At 35.6% G+C, this 18,892-nt stretch overlaps 1 protein-coding gene across 1 annotated transcript; it reads left to right on the top strand.

Moving 5' to 3' along the window:
* Window positions 1-14,507: 14,507 nt before the first annotated feature.
* Window positions 14,508-18,443, top strand: LOC25491863 (BAG family molecular chaperone regulator 7). Its single transcript, XM_013599907.3, has 3 exons — window positions 14,508-15,360; window positions 17,136-17,426; window positions 17,924-18,443. The coding sequence occupies exons 1-3, from the start codon at window positions 14,677-14,679 to the stop codon at window positions 18,128-18,130; spliced, it is 1,182 nt and encodes a 393-aa protein (XP_013455361.1). The 5' UTR covers window positions 14,508-14,676; the 3' UTR covers window positions 18,131-18,443.
* Window positions 18,444-18,892: the final 449 nt, after the last annotated feature.

Genomic DNA, 18,892 nt, shown 5'->3' with positions numbered 1-18,892 from the left:
AAAAGTATATTAATACTATGATGTTGGGGGCTCATGCCCTAGAGCTTTGTCCTCACCACGATTGATCTTAGTCCTCACCACGATGCCTTAAAAGTATATTAATACTATGATGTTGGGGGCTCATGTCCTGAATTGGTATCACATGCATATAAGAGGTTTTGGTTGCATAGTCGCATTGTCGAGTCAATTGATGAAAGAGGTTATGTTAATTATGATGATTGAATGAAGTGATTACTTGATATTTTATTATCAATGATGTTATGATGCTATGATGATATGAGATGTTTATGTTGAAGATTTATGATATTGATTATGATGTTATTATGTTGTTTATGATATTGATTATGATGTTGTTTATGATGATAATTATGATGTTGATTATGATGTTGTTTGTGATGTTGATTATAATGTTATTATGTGTTGTTTATATTATTATAAGATGATGAATATGTTGTTATATTATTATAAGATGATGAATATGTTTTTATAAGATGATGTTTATATTGTGATGTATATAATTATTATTATTAAGTGATGATTATGTTGTATTATATATGATTATTATTATTAAGTGATGATTATATTGTGTTGTTTAAGTTATTAGTGATGATGATTACATGATGTTATCTATGAGTTGTTAAATGTACTTGATGATGATTATGTTAAGTTGATAAGTTGTCTTTTATTCAAGAATTGATAATGAGATGTTTGATGAATAATCATTATTATGAATTAATGATGTTGTTATGTTGTATATGGATTAGAATTAATGATGTTGTTATGTTGTACATGAATTAGAATTAATGATGTTGTTATGTTGTATATGGATTAGAAATAATGATGTTGTTATGTTGTATATGAATTAGAATTAAGATATGGCTATGTTGTATATGAACTATGATTATGATGTGATGATCTATGTTGGTTATGATTTGGTTATTATGTGTTATATGATGATGTTTATAATGTGAAGAATATGAAGTAAATGATAATTAGAAGTTGGTTGAGCTATTAAGAATTATTACATGAAGAATTATTATTACTAATGGATGAAGTTATTTATGTTGTTAAATATAATTATTGAATTATATGCTTGATATTATTGTTTTGTGAAATCTCACCCCTTCTACTTGGAAATGTTGCTCTTCGTATGAGAAACTTGTAGGTATTAAAGATTAGTAAGAGTGGTGGCTCAAGTGTCTTAGGTGCTCTGATACGTAACGGGATGATGTTTATGTTTTGCATGCTCCATTCTTTTACGTGTTCATTTATTGAAGATTAACTGAAATTTTATGAGATGTTTTAAAGAGGCCTGCGTGCCAAGACTTTATGATGATTTGAATTTAATTCCGCTGCAGTTTTGTCGATGAAGGATAAATTATTATTTATCTATGTTTTTAAGATTTTTAAGAATGTGATATCCCGTTATTTGATGATTACTCTGATTATATGTTTGAAATTTTTATGTTGGGAAAACGGGTGTTACAAATACAACCAGATGGATTACATGATTAATAAAATTGGAGAGTTAGTCTCACCCTTACCTTGTTTGTAGAAAATCGCAGCCCTAGGTCTCTCTTGCTCTTCTCTTGGCTTTTTCTCTCTTTTCTCCAAAAACAGTCGTACGTACAAAGTGTTTCTAAAAACCTAGGTCTTTCTGTAACACCCCGTTTTCCCAATATTTAAAATTTCTTTAAAAACATAACATTTATCAGAGTAAACATCAAACAACGGGATATCACATATAACGTAATCCAACAGTTAAATAATGATTTAACCAATATCTTAAACATTTGCAGCGGAAAATCTTAACCATAAGTCATGAAACGTTTTGGCACGCAGGCCCAACAAGTATCTCAAAAGAGTTAATCAAAACAGTAAATATTCATGGCAGTTCACGTAAGAGAATGAAGCATGTTATACCATAAAACCCCATCCCGTTACGTATCAGAGCGACCTAGACGACACAATGAAGGCAAGGCCACTCACGACGGCAACTGCACACTAAGCACGATCACCTACAAGTTACCCATACGAAGGGCAACATTTTCAAGCAGAAGGGGTGAGATTTCATAATAAAATAACATTAATCAATGTAATTGCGAATCATAAATTAACATCATAATCATTCCATTATTAACTTTGCATAAATGCTAAACAGTTATCACGTAATCATATATCCAATTCATTATGAACAACGTAACATAATCAATAAACACTTATCACATAATCACATATTCATTCATTATCAACAAGGCATCTTAATCATGACAATGTGACAATGCTCCTAGACTCCTTATATGCATGTGGTACCAATCGTCATCATAAGTATTAATATACTTTAATCGTGCGGAGGACAAAGCTCCTATAAAACGTGCGGAGGACAAAGCTCCTAATATTCGTGGTGAGGACTAAGCTCAATGATATGCTATGCATGGACACATATGAACAAAACATCGTAATCAACTTATCAACATGCATCCAATAATTTGGAGCTAAACTTCATCATATAATTATGCACTTAGTTAAATAACGGAAGCAGCATAAACAGGTCACATAACAAGATGATATCATTATATCAAAGCACATAATTTGTATCATTATCACATCTTCTTATCTTGCATGAATATACAATACAATAGTTCATATTCAATTAATATTAATATAACTTAAACAACTCTACAGTCTGCATTAAACGACATCACTAGGTCTCATTACCAGTTAGGGGTTCACTCTTGATCAACAAGTGCGACACAGATCGCATAAACACATAAACAAGTTCATCCTGGTTGTACTCGCGAGGCGAGAGTACTTACTCGCCATGGCGAGTACCACTCAACTCCCAAACTAAGGTTGTTCTGGGTTCCCTCTGATCCTACATTCATTCCTAATCAATACTAGGTATGTTCAGGTACTCAAAGGCATACAAGATTCAACTAAAAAGGTCGAAACACGAAATATGACATGCACTCTGCCTAAGCTCGCGAGGCGAGGAAAGGTTGCTCGCCATGGCGAGTTGCACCAAACAACTCGCGAGGCGAAGGGAAGGGGCTCGCGTTGCGAGCGATGAAGTTCATCACTCGCGAGGCGAGGATCATCCCTCGCCGTGGCGAGCGATGAACAGAAGCACGGGCAGACTAGGGTTTTTCTCAAAAATCCATCACACAACATGGTTCAAAGCCTAATTTTGATTCCATAATCCATCCTAAACATGTTCTAAGGTTAAAGGACGGTTTCTACATCAATCTAAACAAGTTTTACCGTTTGATCATCAATTTTTAGGGTTTTGACCTAATTCCAAAACTTCTCTAAATCAATCCTAACTTTGTCAACTAATCATCATAATTACAGTAAATAACATTATTGAATTATTAGTCTCACCCTTACCTTGTATGAAGAAAATCGCAGCACTCTCTATGCTCTTCTCCCTTCTAAGCTTTTTCTCCCTTTTCCAAAAGTTTTCACGTACAATGAGTTTCTAAAATATTAGGTCTTCTCCTATTTATACCTCTTTCTAATAACTTATCTTATCTCACTTTCTCCCCCAAAACTATCTAAAATATCAAAACAGCCCTCAACTAAATATTTTATATTATTTTCAAATCTTTATTCTATTTATCAATAAAATAAATCTCATATCATAATCAAATCCTCCAAAACTCATAACTTATCACGTCATCAATCAAATCATCAAAACATACCAAAATCATGCATATATTATATAATTATAATATAATCACCTAAACTCGATTAAATAAACGATTAAACGAAAGTGGGCGTTACAACTCTCCCCCACTTAAAAGATTTTCGTCCTCGAAAATTTACCTCAAGTAAACAACTCTGGATAAGACTCCAGCATCTTACTCTCAAGCTCCCACGTCAAGCTTTCACCAGTCGCTCCCGACCAAACGACTCTCACGAGAGGTATCTCCTTGCCTCTCAACGTCTTCACTTTACGATCATCAATCCTCAACGGTAAAGTTTCTACCGTAAGGTTGTCTCTAACTTGCACATCGTCACTTTGGATTACATGAGATGGATCCGAAACATACTTTCGAAGTTGCGACACATGGAAAACGTTGTGCAAATTCGCAAGATGCGGCGGTAAACCCACTTGGTAAGCCACCGTTCCAACTCTTTCCAAAATCTGATACGGACCAATGAACTTCGGGGTCAACTTCTTTGACTTCAAAGCACGTCCTACACCAGTCATAGGAGTGACTCTCAAAAACACGTGGTCTCCTTCCTGAAATTCAAGATCTTTTCTACGCTTATCATGATAACTCTTTTGTCGACTCTGCGACGCCTTCATTTTCTCTTGGATCATCTGAACTTTCTCAGTAGTCTGCTGAACAATCTCTGGTCCTAAGACCGCTCTTTCTCCTGATTCAAACCAACACAACGGAGTTCTGCATCTCCGACCATACAAAGCCTCGAACGGTGCCATTCCAATACTAGAATGATAACTATTATTATAAGTGAACTCGATCAACGGAAGATGACTGTCCCAAGTTCCTCCTTGTTCAAGAACACAAATTCTCAACAAATCCTCTAGCGACTGAATTGTCTTCTCCGACTGACCATCTGTCTGTGGATGATACGCCGAACTCAATCTCAACTTCGAACCCAAGGCCTCTTGCAAACTTTTCCAAAATCTAGAAGTAAATCTTGGATCTCTATCTGACACGATGCTCGAAGGGACACCATGCAACTTCACAATCTCCTTGATATAAATCTCTGCCAACTGGGCAACAGGGAAACTAATATTAATAGGTAGAAAATGAGCTGACTTCGTCAACCTATCAACAATAACCCAAATTGCGTCGTTCCCTCTAGGAGTATTTGGCAAACTCGTCACAAAATCCATGGATATACTATCCCATTTCCATTCTGGCACGTCTAAAGGTACCATCATCCCAGCAGGTTTCTGATGCTCAACTTTCGACTTCTGACAAACTAAACAGGAATACACAAACTGTGCCACATCTCGTTTCAAACCAGACCACCAGAAAATCTTCTTTAAATCATGATACATCTTCGTAGCTCCCGGATGAATACTCAAGCTACTTCTATGACTCTCTTCAAGAATCATCTTCTTAATCTCTTCATTGTCTGGGATACAAATTCTTCCTCGGAATCTCAACACACCTTGATTGTCGATTTTAAAATCACTGTCTTCAGTCTGATCTCTAGCAACCAACAAGTCCACAAACTTTACATCAACTTTTTGTGCTTCCTTGATATTTTTCAAAAATTCACTATCAATCTTGAGCATACCTAGTTTCACGCTCTGAGGTGACCATTCACAAACCAAACTCATATCTCGGAACTGTTCAAGCAACTCAAACTCTCTGACCATCATGGCGGACATATGCAATGTCTTCCTACTCAAGGCATCTGCAACAACATTAGCTTTACCCGGATGATAATTCAAACCAAAGTCATAATCCTTTAGCAACTCTAGCCATCTTCGCTGCCTCATATTCAATTCTTTCTGATCGAACAAATACTTCAAACTCTTGTGATCACTAAACACCTCAAACCTCGAACCATACAAATAATGTCTCCATATCTTCAACACAAAGACTACGGCCGCCAACTCGAGATCATGCGTAGGATAATTCTTCTCATGAATTCTCAACTGTCTTGAAGCATAAGCTACCACTTTACCTTCTTGCATAAGTACACCTCCTAAACCCAACTTGGACGCATCACAATAAACCACAAAAGGTTCATCTGACTTCGGCAAAATTAACACTGGAGCAGTCGTCAAACGCTTCTTCAATTCACCGAAACTTTTCTCACAATGAACGTCCCACACAAAAGTTTTACCTTTACAAGTCAACTGCGTAAGCGGAAGAGCTAACTTGGAAAATCCCTCGATAAATCTCCTGTAGTAACCAGCTAAACCCAAAAAGCTTCTAATCTCAGTAACGGACTTAGGAGTATCCCATTGCGATACCGCTTCAACTTTAGACGGATCCACTGCAATTCCATCACCAGAAATAACATGGCCTAGAAAAGTCACTTCTTTCAACCAGAATTCACACTTAGACAATTTAGCATAAAGCTTCTTCTCTTTCAACACTTGCAAAACAATCTTCAGATGCTCGGCATGTTCTTCTTCAGTCTTGGAGTAAATCAAGATATCGTCGATAAACACAACCACAAACCGATCCAAAAATGCATGGAAGATGCGATTCATATACTCCATAAACACTCCAGGTGCATTGGTAACACCAAAAGGCATAACTTTATATTCATAGTGACCATAACGCGTTCTGAAAGCTGTCTTGTGCATATCTTCATCTTTTACTTTAATCTGGTGATAACCAGATCTCAAATCAATCTTGCTGAAAACTCGTGCACCCACTAGCTGATCCATCAAATCATCAATTCTCGGAAGTGGATACCTATTCTTGATAGTTACCTTGTTCAACTGCCGATAATCAATACACAACCGCATACTACCATCTTTCTTCTTTACTAACAAAACCGGCGCTCCCCAAGGTGAAACACTCGGTCTAACAAACTTCTTCTCAAGCAAGTCTTCCAACTGTTTCTTCAACTCAGATAACTCAGAAGCAGACATACGATAAGGTGCCATCGAGACCGGCTTCGTTCCAGGAACAAGATCAATAGAAAACTCAACTTCTCTCTCTGGAGGCACATCAGGAATCTCATCTGGAAAAACTTCAGGAAATTCACACACCACTGGTAACCTGTCAATCACTGCTTGATTCTCAATAGATAAGGTAGCCATTAACGAAAACATCAAGATACCGTCGCGTTCCAGTTGCTTCAGCTGCTTAGTAGATAAAAACTCTGCACCACTTTCCTCTTCGACGGAAGAGAAATGTACTGACTTGCTAAAACAATTAATAAGAACGTGGTTGTACTCTAACCAGTTCATACCCAAAATCACATCCATACCACTCAAAGGTAGACAAACTAAATCCATTTCAAAATCACGACCAAACATAGACAAAGGACGTTTCAAACATACGAGAGAAGTAGTCACCGAACCCTTAGCTGGAGTTTCGACAACCATCTCTCCATTCATATCAGACAAATGAAGACCCAAAGCAGAAACACAATCGAAAGCAATAAAACAATGCGTAGCACCAGTATCAATAATAGCAACTAAAGGAGTATTATTAATATAGCAAGTACCTCTGATCAAACGATCCTCATTCTCTGTCTGAGTCCCAGTCAAAGCAAAGACCCTACCAGTAGTCGGCGCCCTCTTAGGCTGAGTACACTGTGAACTAATGTGACCCTCTCCATTGCAATTAAAGCACACAATGTCTGTACGATTGCAATCAGCTACAACATGACCTTTCTTGCCACACCGGACACACTTCTTGATTTCCTCAGGGCAGACGTTGCTTTTGTGGCCTTTCTCACCACAATTGAAACACACAATCTCCGCAGCATCCTTCTTCTTAGGCCGCCTAACATCGACCATCTTCTGTTTACCTTTGTCAGCGGGGGCACTGTACGGCTTAGGACGACTCTGCTGTCCCTTGCCCTTCCTTTCATTCACTACCTTGTAGTGAGCCTTCGTATCCTCTTCATAGATCCTGCAGCTATTAACCAAGTCCTAAAAAACTCTCAGCTGTTGATACCCAATCGCCCTCTTGATGTCGGGCCTCAGACCATTCTCGAACTTGATACATCTCGAGAACTCAGCATTCTCAGCAGTATAGTGCGGATAGAACTTAGACAGCTCCACGAACTTGGCAGCATACTCTGTCACGGACATATTTCCTTGCTTCAGCTCAAGGAATTCGATCTCTTTCTTCCCGCGAACATCTTCCGGAAAGTATCTTCTCAGGAACTCTCTCCTGAAAACAGCCCAAGTCACAACAGCTCCCTCCTACCCAAGGGTAGGCAGAAGAGCAACCCACCAGTCATCAGCTTCCTCGGCCAGCTGATGAGTACCAAATCGCACTTTCTGATCCTCCGTGCACTGCATAACCCGGAAAATCCTCTCAATCTCCTTAAGCCACGTCTGGGCTCCATCAGGGTCATAACGTCCTTTGAAAGTCGGAGGGTTCTTCTTCATGAACGTCTCCAACATCCTAGCTTCCGCGTTCGCACCAGCATTTGCGTTAGGTTGTTGTCCCACAGCTTGGGCAACAGCTTGTAGAGCAGCAGCTAACGCAGCATCGTTTCTTCCAGCCATTTCCGAGATTCTACAAAAGTAGCAACAACAACATAAGATAGTAATATAAATATTACTAAGACTCGACACAACTCTCTAATTGACCGGACGGACCGACCTGCTCTGATACCAATTGTAACACCCCGTTTTCCCAATATTTAAAATTTCTTTAAAAACATAACATTTATCAGAGTAAACATCAAACAACGGGATATCACATATAACGTAATCCAACAGTTAAATAATGATTTAACCAATATCTTAAACATTTGCAGCGGAAAATCTTAACCATAAGTCATGAAACGTTTTGGCACGCAGGCCCAACAAGTATCTCAAAAGAGTTAATCAAAACAGTAAATATTCATGGCAGTTCACGTAAGAGAATGAAGCATGTTATAGCATAAAACCCCATCCCGTTACGTATCAGAGCGACCTAGATGACACAGTGAAGGCAAGGCCACTCACGACGGCAACTGCACACTAAGCACGATCACCTGCAAGTTACCCATACGAAGGGCAACATTTTCAAGCAGAAGGGGTGAGATTTCATAATAAAATAACATTAATCAATGTAATTGCGAATCATAAATTAACATCATAATCATTCCATTATTAACTTTGCATAAATGTTAAACAGTTATCACGTAATCATATATCCAATTCATTATGAACAACGTAACATAATCAATAAACACTTATCACATAATCACATATTCATTCATTATCAACAAGGCATCTTAATCATGACAATGTGACAATGCTTCTAGACTCCTTATATTCATGTGGTACCAATCGTCATCATAAGTATTAATATACTTTAATCGTGCGGAGGACAAAGCTCCTATAAAACGTGCGGAGGACAAAGCTCCTAATATTCGTGGTGAGGACTAAGCTCAATGATATGCTATGCATGGACACATATGAACAAAACATCGTAATCAACTTATCAACATGCATCCAATAATTTGGAGCTAAACTTCATCATATAATTATGCACTTAGTTAAATAACGGAAGCAGCATAAACAGGTCACATAACAAGATGATATCATTATATCAAAGCACATAATTTGTATCATTATCACATCTTCTTATCTTGCATGAATATACAATACAATAGTTCATATTCAATTAATATTAATATAACTTAAACAACTCTACAGTCTGCATTAAACGACATCACTAGGTCTCATTACCAGTTAGGGGTTCACTCTTGATCAACAAGTGCGACACAGATCGCATAAACACATAAACAAGTTCATCCTGGTTGTACTCGCGAGGCGAGAGTACTTACTCGCCATGGCGAGTACCACTCAACTCCCAAACTAAGGTTGTTCTGGGTTCCCTCTGATCCTACATTCATTCCTAATCAATACTAGGTATGTTCAGGTACTCAAAGGCATACAAGATTCAACTAAAAAGGTCGAAACACGAAATATGACATGCACTCTGCCTAAGCTCGCGAGGCGAGGAAAGGTTGCTCGCCATGGCGAGTTGCACCAAACAACTCGCGAGGCGAAGGGAAGGGGCTCGCGTTGCGAGCGATGAAGTTCATCACTCGCGAGGCGAGGATCATCCCTCGCCGTGGCGAGCGATGAACAGAAGCACGGGCAGACTAGGGTTTTTCTCAAAAATCCATCACACAACATGGTTCAAAGCCTAATTTTGATTCCATAATCCATCCTAAACATGTTCTAAGGTTAAAGGACGGTTTCTACATCAATCTAAACAAGTTTTACCGTTTGATCATCAATTTTTAGGGTTTTGACCTAATTCCAAAACTTCTCTAAATCAATCCTAACTTTGTCAACTAATCATCATAATTACAGTAAATAACATTATTGAATTATTAGTCTCACCCTTACCTTGTATGAAGAAAATCGCAGCACTCTCTATGCTCTTCTCCCTTCTAAGCTTTTTCTCCCTTTTCCAAAAGTTTTCACGTACAATGAGTTTCTAAAATATTAGGTCTTCTCCTATTTATACCTCTTTCTAATAACTTATCTTATCTCACTTTCTCCCCCAAAACTATCTAAAATATCAAAACAGCCCTCAACTAAATATTTTATATTATTTTCAAATCTTTATTCTATTTATCAATAAAATAAATTTCATATCATAATCAAATCCTCCAAAACTCATAACTTATCACGTCATCAATCAAATCATCAAAACATACCAAAATCATGCATATATTATATAATTATAATATAATCACCTAAACTCGATTAAATAAACGATTAAACGAAAGTGGGCGTTACACTTTCCTTTTTTATATTTTCTCCTAATATCTTATCTTATCTCTCTTTCTCCCCCAAAACTCTCTAAAATCTCAAAACAGCCCCTAACTAAATATTTTATTTTATTTTCAAATCTTATTTTATTAAACAGCAAAATAAGTCCTATCTCCTCATAAAATCATTGTATCACATAAATCATCTCAAATCATCGTAAATCACACATATATTATATAAATATAATATAACTCGTCTAGACTCAATTAAATAATTAATTAAATAAAAGTGGGTGTTACATGATGTATGCTTTTATTTAATTAAATTATACATGTTGTTAAATTGTGGGTTGTGAGTCATATATACATATGTGCATTTGTTGAAGTTGTATGTAGATATACACAAGTGGAGTCAGTTGCATAAGCATATAAAGCGGGAGAGCTCTTGCCCTGGAATGCCTTGTCGTTCAAAGCGGGAGGACTTATGTCCTGGAACACCTTGTTGTTCAAAGCGGTGAGGGCTTATGCCCTGATGAATGCTTTAACCATTCAATATCCGGTGAGAGCTACTGCCCTGTAAATTGGTACCACATGCATGTGCATTGTAGAAGAGTCTTAGTGGAGTTGTCGAACGTTGCATGAGTCGTTGTCTTGGTTGCAAATACCATTGTTGATGATGTGTTGATTATGAAATATACATTTATATTTGAATCATTATTATTATGTTAGGGTGTTAGATTCAATTGATGAATTTATTATCTATATTTATTGTTGTGAATCTCACCCCTTCTGCTTGAAAATGTTGCTCTTCCTATGGGTAACTTGCAGGTGATCCTGAGTAGTAGGTGGTGGCTCAATGTCTAGGGCTCTGATACGTACGGGATGGAATTTCTTATTGTTTTTCATTCCTTATGTATCAATTTTTGCAACTTGCTGATGTAGCCTTTTATTAGTAAGTGAACAATGATGATGAATTTATGTTGAGGCCTTTGTGCCAGGATTTGATGTTGATGTTGAAGATAATGTTGAGAATTATTTCCGCTGCAAATTATTGATGTTTATGAAAGATGTTTAATTAAATAGTTTTTTATATTCTATTTAAGAAATTTTGAAATTGTAGTGTGACATGCCCGTTTGGGATATACTCTGATATGATTATTTATTAATTAATTGCTTTGGGGATAACGGGGTGTTACATGTTGTGTTTTGATGTAAATACATATTTGGTTAATGATGGTGAGAAGATGGATCTAGAAATGGTATGTTGGGTGGCGATGATGATGGTGTTGGTATGATGAAGGAGGGATGGTGAATCTATGAGAAAATGAATTGTAAATGGATGAAATTATTTCAATTACAATTTATTTGTTTTAATTTCTTAAATGTCTAAATGGTCTTTTTTTAAATTAAAAAATGTCGATTTTATGACATGTTAATGTTATTTTTCAAGTTGGAACAGCCACATATATGTGTTCATTTGCCAAATCAACGTTTTTGGAGGGGAAAATAGCAGTTAAGACTAAAACTGCAAAAAAACATGATAATATAGGACTGTTTTGTTCGATTTGAAAAAGACAATGCCAATTTCGTGAGTTGGTTAAAATGTGCGGACCAAAAGTGCAATTAAGCCTAATATGTTAATATAAATGTGTTTGTTTTCATTTTTAGGCATGAGCTCTATAACACTTCAAATTTTTATTTACTGGGACCATAATCCACAGTATGTTGCAAACTTCCCACATGTTACGCATTTTTCCCCAAGAAGGGTCATATTTCACCGACTCACTACCGAGGCATCCTTGATCGTTTGACGATGGAGGACTTCATATTCCACACTTATGATGATCATTGACATGTGATGCCTTTTGTAAATATATTACAGTACTTTAGTTGGATAATGGCTATCAAAGAGATGAAGTACTGACACTTGACGGAGCAGGTGAATGGGCAGTATGGCCATGTCTAGTACATTCCCAAACATTCGTCATTTATGCCTCTTGTCCTTCGTTCATCCCATATACTACAAACTGTCTAGTACTTCATGATTCACATCGTACCACATGATCAACGAGGTCCGATAGTAGCGGATCCGTGACAGTATGTACTGAGGTACATAACATGGTTCTACGATGTATCTCGTCTGTAATTGATCCCACACGTAGAGGTTGTTCAGGTACCACATCCTAGGTCGTCTAATGAGGAGATCATTATTGAGGAGGAACATGTCAAAGATCGTCCTAGCATGCGAACCCTCTACAACATGGAGGATGAGGGTCTGCATGATCGTGACTCAGTGGAATACTTTCAGGATCTCTTGAGGAGGATACAAGATGATATATGTTCGGTCACCACGTATCTGATATTTCGAAGGAATAGACAGAAGTTAAGGAGACACTAGTTTTAGGTTTACTTGTTGTTTTAGTATTTTGGTTGAAAATAATCAGATCATTTTGATTTCGTTCGTTTTTTTTATGACATTATCGTATGTAAATTAATGACATTATCATTTAACTGAATCAACTCATTGCTTTTTGTTAAAAAATGAATCATTATTTTTAAAATGTATTTAGAATGATTTAATGCATGTGTGAATGATTGAATGCAAGTTTTGGTGATTAAAAAACAACTCAACTATGTCAAGAATGATGTTCCGCCTATGTTATCATAATGTAGCAGTTGTTAACTATTGTTGGGGTGCAAACAACAGTTAACTACCTCTCGTATTTTTAAGGTGTTAAAGAGCAATTTTTAATGAAATGAGCAAAATTACGAGTCTTGATAAATTGCTTTTACAACCCATTGATTATGCAATTTCAGCAATTGAGTCAAATAATGCATGCCATGCCTACTTGATAATAAAGTGGGGTATAGATGGATCAAAAAAGATAAAAACTTTATACGAAAATATGATAAAAGCTCACATGGGAAGCACCACACAAACACAAACGTCCATCGCACGAGCGAAAGCAGAATCGTGTCTAATAACTAAAGCATTAAATTTGGAGAATCCTCGTAATTTAATCCAAACAACTAACCCCACTTTTGTCAATTCAATATGCGGCGCCTAAAGTTTACAAAGCTTCCTACCTAATCCCCATCCAGTCGTCACAAACATTCTTCCACGTAATTAATTTAGTTCTTCACATTATTCATATTTTGAATTTTGAAACACAGTAATTAAAAATTAAACATTAAATATATTAATTTGTTATCGGATTACTCAGATCTTAATGTAAGAAATAAAAAAAAAAACACCTATTAAAAATTTGGATTGATTGCATTAAATCATGATAAACCAGATTTGTCCTTGTTTTGGAACCATTTTCTAGTACAAACATTATTGATGGAGTGACTTTTAAACTCAACATAGGAAACAACCGAAGGGTAAAAGTGGGTTTTGCTAAAAATAATAAGGGTAGAAGTGGAAGAAATATTGATAAGTTATAAGCTCAAATATTGCTTAAAATAGTGTCTGAAAAATAAGCTAAAAACTAATAAAATAAGTTAGAAGTTTGTGGTGAGAAAACCGTTACCAAATGAGACTTTTTTTGTTAGACAAACATGTAAGTTATCTGCTATAATAAGTATTTTTTCTTCTTCAAATTAAGAGCCCGTTTATTATAGTTTTTTTTTAAGAAAAAATCATTTTTTAACCAAATAATCACTTTTAAGAGTATTGCATGCGCTTGTTAAAGCTTTTTAAAGAAATCAGAATCTAAAAAAAATTTAAAAACAACTTCAAATAAGAAGTGTTAAGAACAATTTCTCAAAAAATAGATTTTTTTTAGAGGACAGAGAAAATCAAATGTTAAAAGATTGAACTAATTTTGTAACAAAAAATCATTTTTTTATAGATGTATCCAAACAAACTAAATTATTTATTTAAAAAAAGTAATTTTTACTACGATAAACAAACACAAAATAAATTCTGATTTTTTATTAAATCTCTACAAAATAATCTCTAAATTATTTTACGTCAAAATCACTTTTATTTTAATCCGTAACAAACGGATCTTAATTGAATAATCATTAGAGATTAAATACTTCAATCATTCATACTATACTCTCACGAAAATTTCTTTCTTGCATTCCTCCTCGTTTAATTCAACACTTTGTCCTCTTCTCCATCTCCATCACACTTTAAACCCCACCACACCATTCCCTTTCAACATCACCATCATTATCATCAAATTCATTTCAAAACCAAATCAAATCACAACAACACTGATAAATAAATAAGTGCTTTTCTTCCAAAAACTCCTTAACACCGATTTCACCATGTCCCGATTCAGAAGATACGAAATCATCGAAGAAGAACCATTACCCTTGTTCTCTTCTTCTTCTTCACATTTCTTCATTACTGAAACCCTTCCATTATTCCCTTCCTTCCTCGAACAATCTCCACCGTTCAATCTCGATCTCGATCTATGTCTTCTTCCATCTCCCTTCCACGCAGATCTACCCCGCGTGAATCACACTCGAGCTTTGAAGCAACAACAACTCGGTTTACAAACCCTGAGTGACCGAGTCGCCGAGTTAGAGTCACGATTCGAGCAGATCGTCGTCGGCGGGAAGGGGAAGAAGAAAGAGAAGAAGAATGACAGCGGCGGTGGTAGTGGTGGTCGGAAGTACACGTGGACGGCTGAGATAAAAGATGGAGAGAAGAATGGGTTTGATAGAAAGTATAAATGGATAGCTGAATTGGTTGAAGAAGAGAAGAAGAAAAGTGCGGTTGTGAAGAATGTGAAATGGACGGCTGAGATTAAAGGAAAGGGGGAAGATAGTGGGAATAATAGGAAGTATACATTTGGTGTTGAAAGTGGAAGTGATGATGAAAAGAAGAAGAAGAAAAAGAATGTGAATGAAAAGGAGAAGGTGAAAGAGAAGAAGAAAGAAAGAAGATTGCGTATTGTGGAAATTGAAGAACCTGATGATGATCATAAAGTTGTTGTTTTAAGACAGGTTCGCTACTTTTTTTACTTGTTGGAGTTTGTGAATCAAATTTACTTTCTTTATTTTGAATAATTAAATTTAATTAAATTACTGGGTCACTTCATATTTATGAAGGTGTGAACACTTTTAATACCGAAGATGGACACGGACATCATATGACACCCAAACATGTGTTTTGGTTTTGTTGTCGTACATAAATTGATTTCAAGTGCAAAATTGATAAGAGTTGTATACCCTCTGGTCACTATTATAAGAAAAAAACCATATTTTAAGTTCATTCATTAAATGTTATGTAACCTAAACATAGACCACGTACAACATTTAATGAATGAACCTAGAAAATGAATTTTTGCTTATAATAGTGACCTGAGGGTGTATCTTGTTTGGCTGTTTTCAAGTAGAATTGATTTTGCCTTTTATAATTGATTGTACTTAAAGTTAAGAGTTGTAGCTTTTGATTCTAAAATAAATTTTACACGTTCAAATCACTTTACCTTCGACTCATTTTAGTCGGAATCAATTTTATAAAACCAATTCATTCAAAATCAATTTTTGTCACATAAAGTGATTTAAAAAGTAAATTGAAAGCAACAAATCATAACAAAATCGATTCTACTCAAAAGCAACCAAATATGTCAATTAATTCTACACTTCTAGAATCAACTTTAGCTCCTCCAAAAGTAAAACATTAAAAGTTATAGAGAATCACTTACATTTTTCAAAAGAGAAATGATGTTTCAAACTAAAGAAATTGAAATCGCGTACGGTTTCAAGTGTTTTTTATGTTCAAATAACACATCTGTTTTCAAATTACTACGGGTGTTGTCAGGTATCTCATGAGTCTGTTAGTGTTTCATAGGTGTCCGAGTATGGTTCAGTGCTTCGTAGATAAAGATCAAGGTTTTTAAAACCATAGCTTGAACAGGGTTTTGTGCTTTCTGAATAATCTCAATGATAATATGCTATAGGCAGATTAATCTTCCATTTGTTAATTAGACGAGGACTTGTGATCTTGGAAGTTAAAAAGATAGGATAAAAGAAAATAGTCAATAATTAGTTTAGTTAGTTGTAAAATATGATGAATTGGATCAGTTAGTTACTTAGTTAGTGTAGTATGGCTAAATAGGGATATGATGTTTCTGGCTATGGCTTAATGTGGTTTAATCAACAATGTTTGTTACCTACTTGTGATTCATAATTTAATGAAATTTTTAATAAGTGAGAATAAGTAAGGTTTTGAAAGGTGGACTGCATTTTGAGGTTCACTAACTTGCATCTGTTTTTTTTATTTTTTTTATCATTTTTCTTTGAAGAATTATAATCCAGTTCGAAAAGCTTGCATTTGTTTCTTTTTCTAAATGACATGGAAGTGTATATTTCCCAAGTTTCAACGATCTGTTCATGAGATTGCTTTTTTTTTTTTTTTTTTTTAACTGTGTATTGTTAAACGTATTTTCATGTGTTTCTGTACATTGCTCACCTTTTGGCCTTATTTTTCTTCAAATATGCTTGCGTTATAATTGTACATGGGATATTTGCTATATCACTGTTATCTTTAATGTATATTTTTAATTGACTGTAGATTCATACATATACAAAATATTAAAATTTAGAGGCCAATGGTTTGAACATTATAACATCATTTGGTCCAGTTACATATTATTAAGATTTAGTGAGATAAAGTTTGCTTGTTGTTTTGTTAATGCTGCTCTACGTAAAAATTGAAACATTTAAGCAAGTGGAGCTCTTATATTTTTATCTAACTAACTTGCTTGATGATGAAGGCATTTGCAAAGAGGTTTGGAGCAGTCCAAAATCAGAGAGGCAAAAAGAAGGAATTATCTCCTCAAGATGCTGCATATTTGATTCAGACAACTTTTAGAGCGTATTTGATCCGTAGGTCAAAGGCTCTTCGTGCCCTTAGAGAGCTGGCTATTGCAAAATCTAAGTTAAAGGAAATCAGAGCTCAGTTCAATAATTTTTCCTTCCGACGCCGTATAGCTAGTGATGGAGTGGAACACCAGAGGTTTTCTGAGAAAATTATTGTCTTGCTCCTCACCGTTGATGCCATTGAGGTAGTACCTCCCATTTCTCCAAACTTTTGAATTGTTTTACATGAGATGAGATGTGATTATGAATTTAATTAAATAGTAAAACTGTAGTGCAATTTTTGTGTCGACCTTGACAAGAGCTTGTATCATTTGAACAAGTTTGAAATGAGAGCTTGAATCATATGAACAAGTTTGAAGATTCATCTTTACTGCATTGTTTAACAGTTGCAAAATCGACCTTGGTACTGCTTTCCATCTACATGTCTCTGTATTTGCTTCAAGAATTATATAGCCAAAAAGACATTGTTGTTGCAAGGCCAGTCGGTTTAAAATTTGAATGTAAACCATGTAACATTCAGAATTTTGCTGCATCATCATAGTGTGGTAGCCAAAAAAGGAAATATAGGAATTGAATAGTAGCCAATGAAATATTAGAATATTGTTCGATATTGGGTCCTAAACAAACAGAATATTACCATTCATCGATTTATCTAACAGGTTTGTTCATTCTTGTTGTGTAGGGAGTTGATCTGATGGTTAGATCTGCAAAGAAATCAATGGTGGATGAGCTGGAAGCAATGCTTGATGTGGTAGATCCCCAACCTGCTGGAAGATCACTGTCCTTCAAAAGGAGAACTTTCGATATGCCTGATGGAGTCATCCGGAAGGAAATCGAAGAAGGTGTTGCACAAGTTGTGCAAATGCTTGATGAAGCTGAGAGTACCTAGAAAGTATCCCAGTGAGATCAAGAAAGCAATATTTATCTGCGTATTTATTGCTTTCCACGGCATTCCATCCGCTGTTTTAGTTTGTTGCTAGCCGGAACTTAGTCTAAGATTTGAGTACTTTTATATGTTAGGCTTTCATATTTCATCTAATGGCTTTGTCTTTTGCTTAATGTTTGGAACTTTGATGAACGAAAAATATTGGCTTCGTGCCATGGTTTTAATCTAAGTTAAGGTAGGTTGCATCTGTGTAACCATTATTTAGTAGTAAACATTGGATGTGATAGTTAAATATATGATGTTTGTGATGTTTCAAGACTTTAAATTTTAGACTAACAATAGGGATGCAAATTTCTGATACATGCACATATGTCCAAATCACTGAAGTGGAAACCCTAATTTCGTCAAATTGTGCCATTACTATTCCCTCCATCTTGTGCTCCTCTTCTACATGGAGACCAATTGTCGAAGTTGCATCAACTGTAAAGCTCTTTCAAACAATTTTTGGAGCCATGATGTGACACTGCAATTTGTTTATGATTTGTGTATCTGAGGTTGGAGATGGAGGGAAGGTTGACAGCAGTACTGTAAGGTCTGAATTTCCTACAAGGGGAATAAAAAGTAAAAATCTGATATAAAATGTAAGCTTGATTAAAGAAAGAATATATATTTGTTGGTCTTATAACATCAACAATTCTTTGGATAATTGCTTCGAATATTGTACTGTATTGAATGATGATAACATTTTTCATGAGCAATAGAGAT

Source organism: Medicago truncatula, chromosome 4 (genome assembly GCF_003473485.1).
Source record: "Medicago truncatula cultivar Jemalong A17 chromosome 4, MtrunA17r5.0-ANR, whole genome shotgun sequence".
Lineage (NCBI taxonomy): Eukaryota > Viridiplantae > Streptophyta > Magnoliopsida > Fabales > Fabaceae > Medicago > Medicago truncatula.
This window is presented reverse-complemented; position numbering and strand designations above follow the sequence as displayed.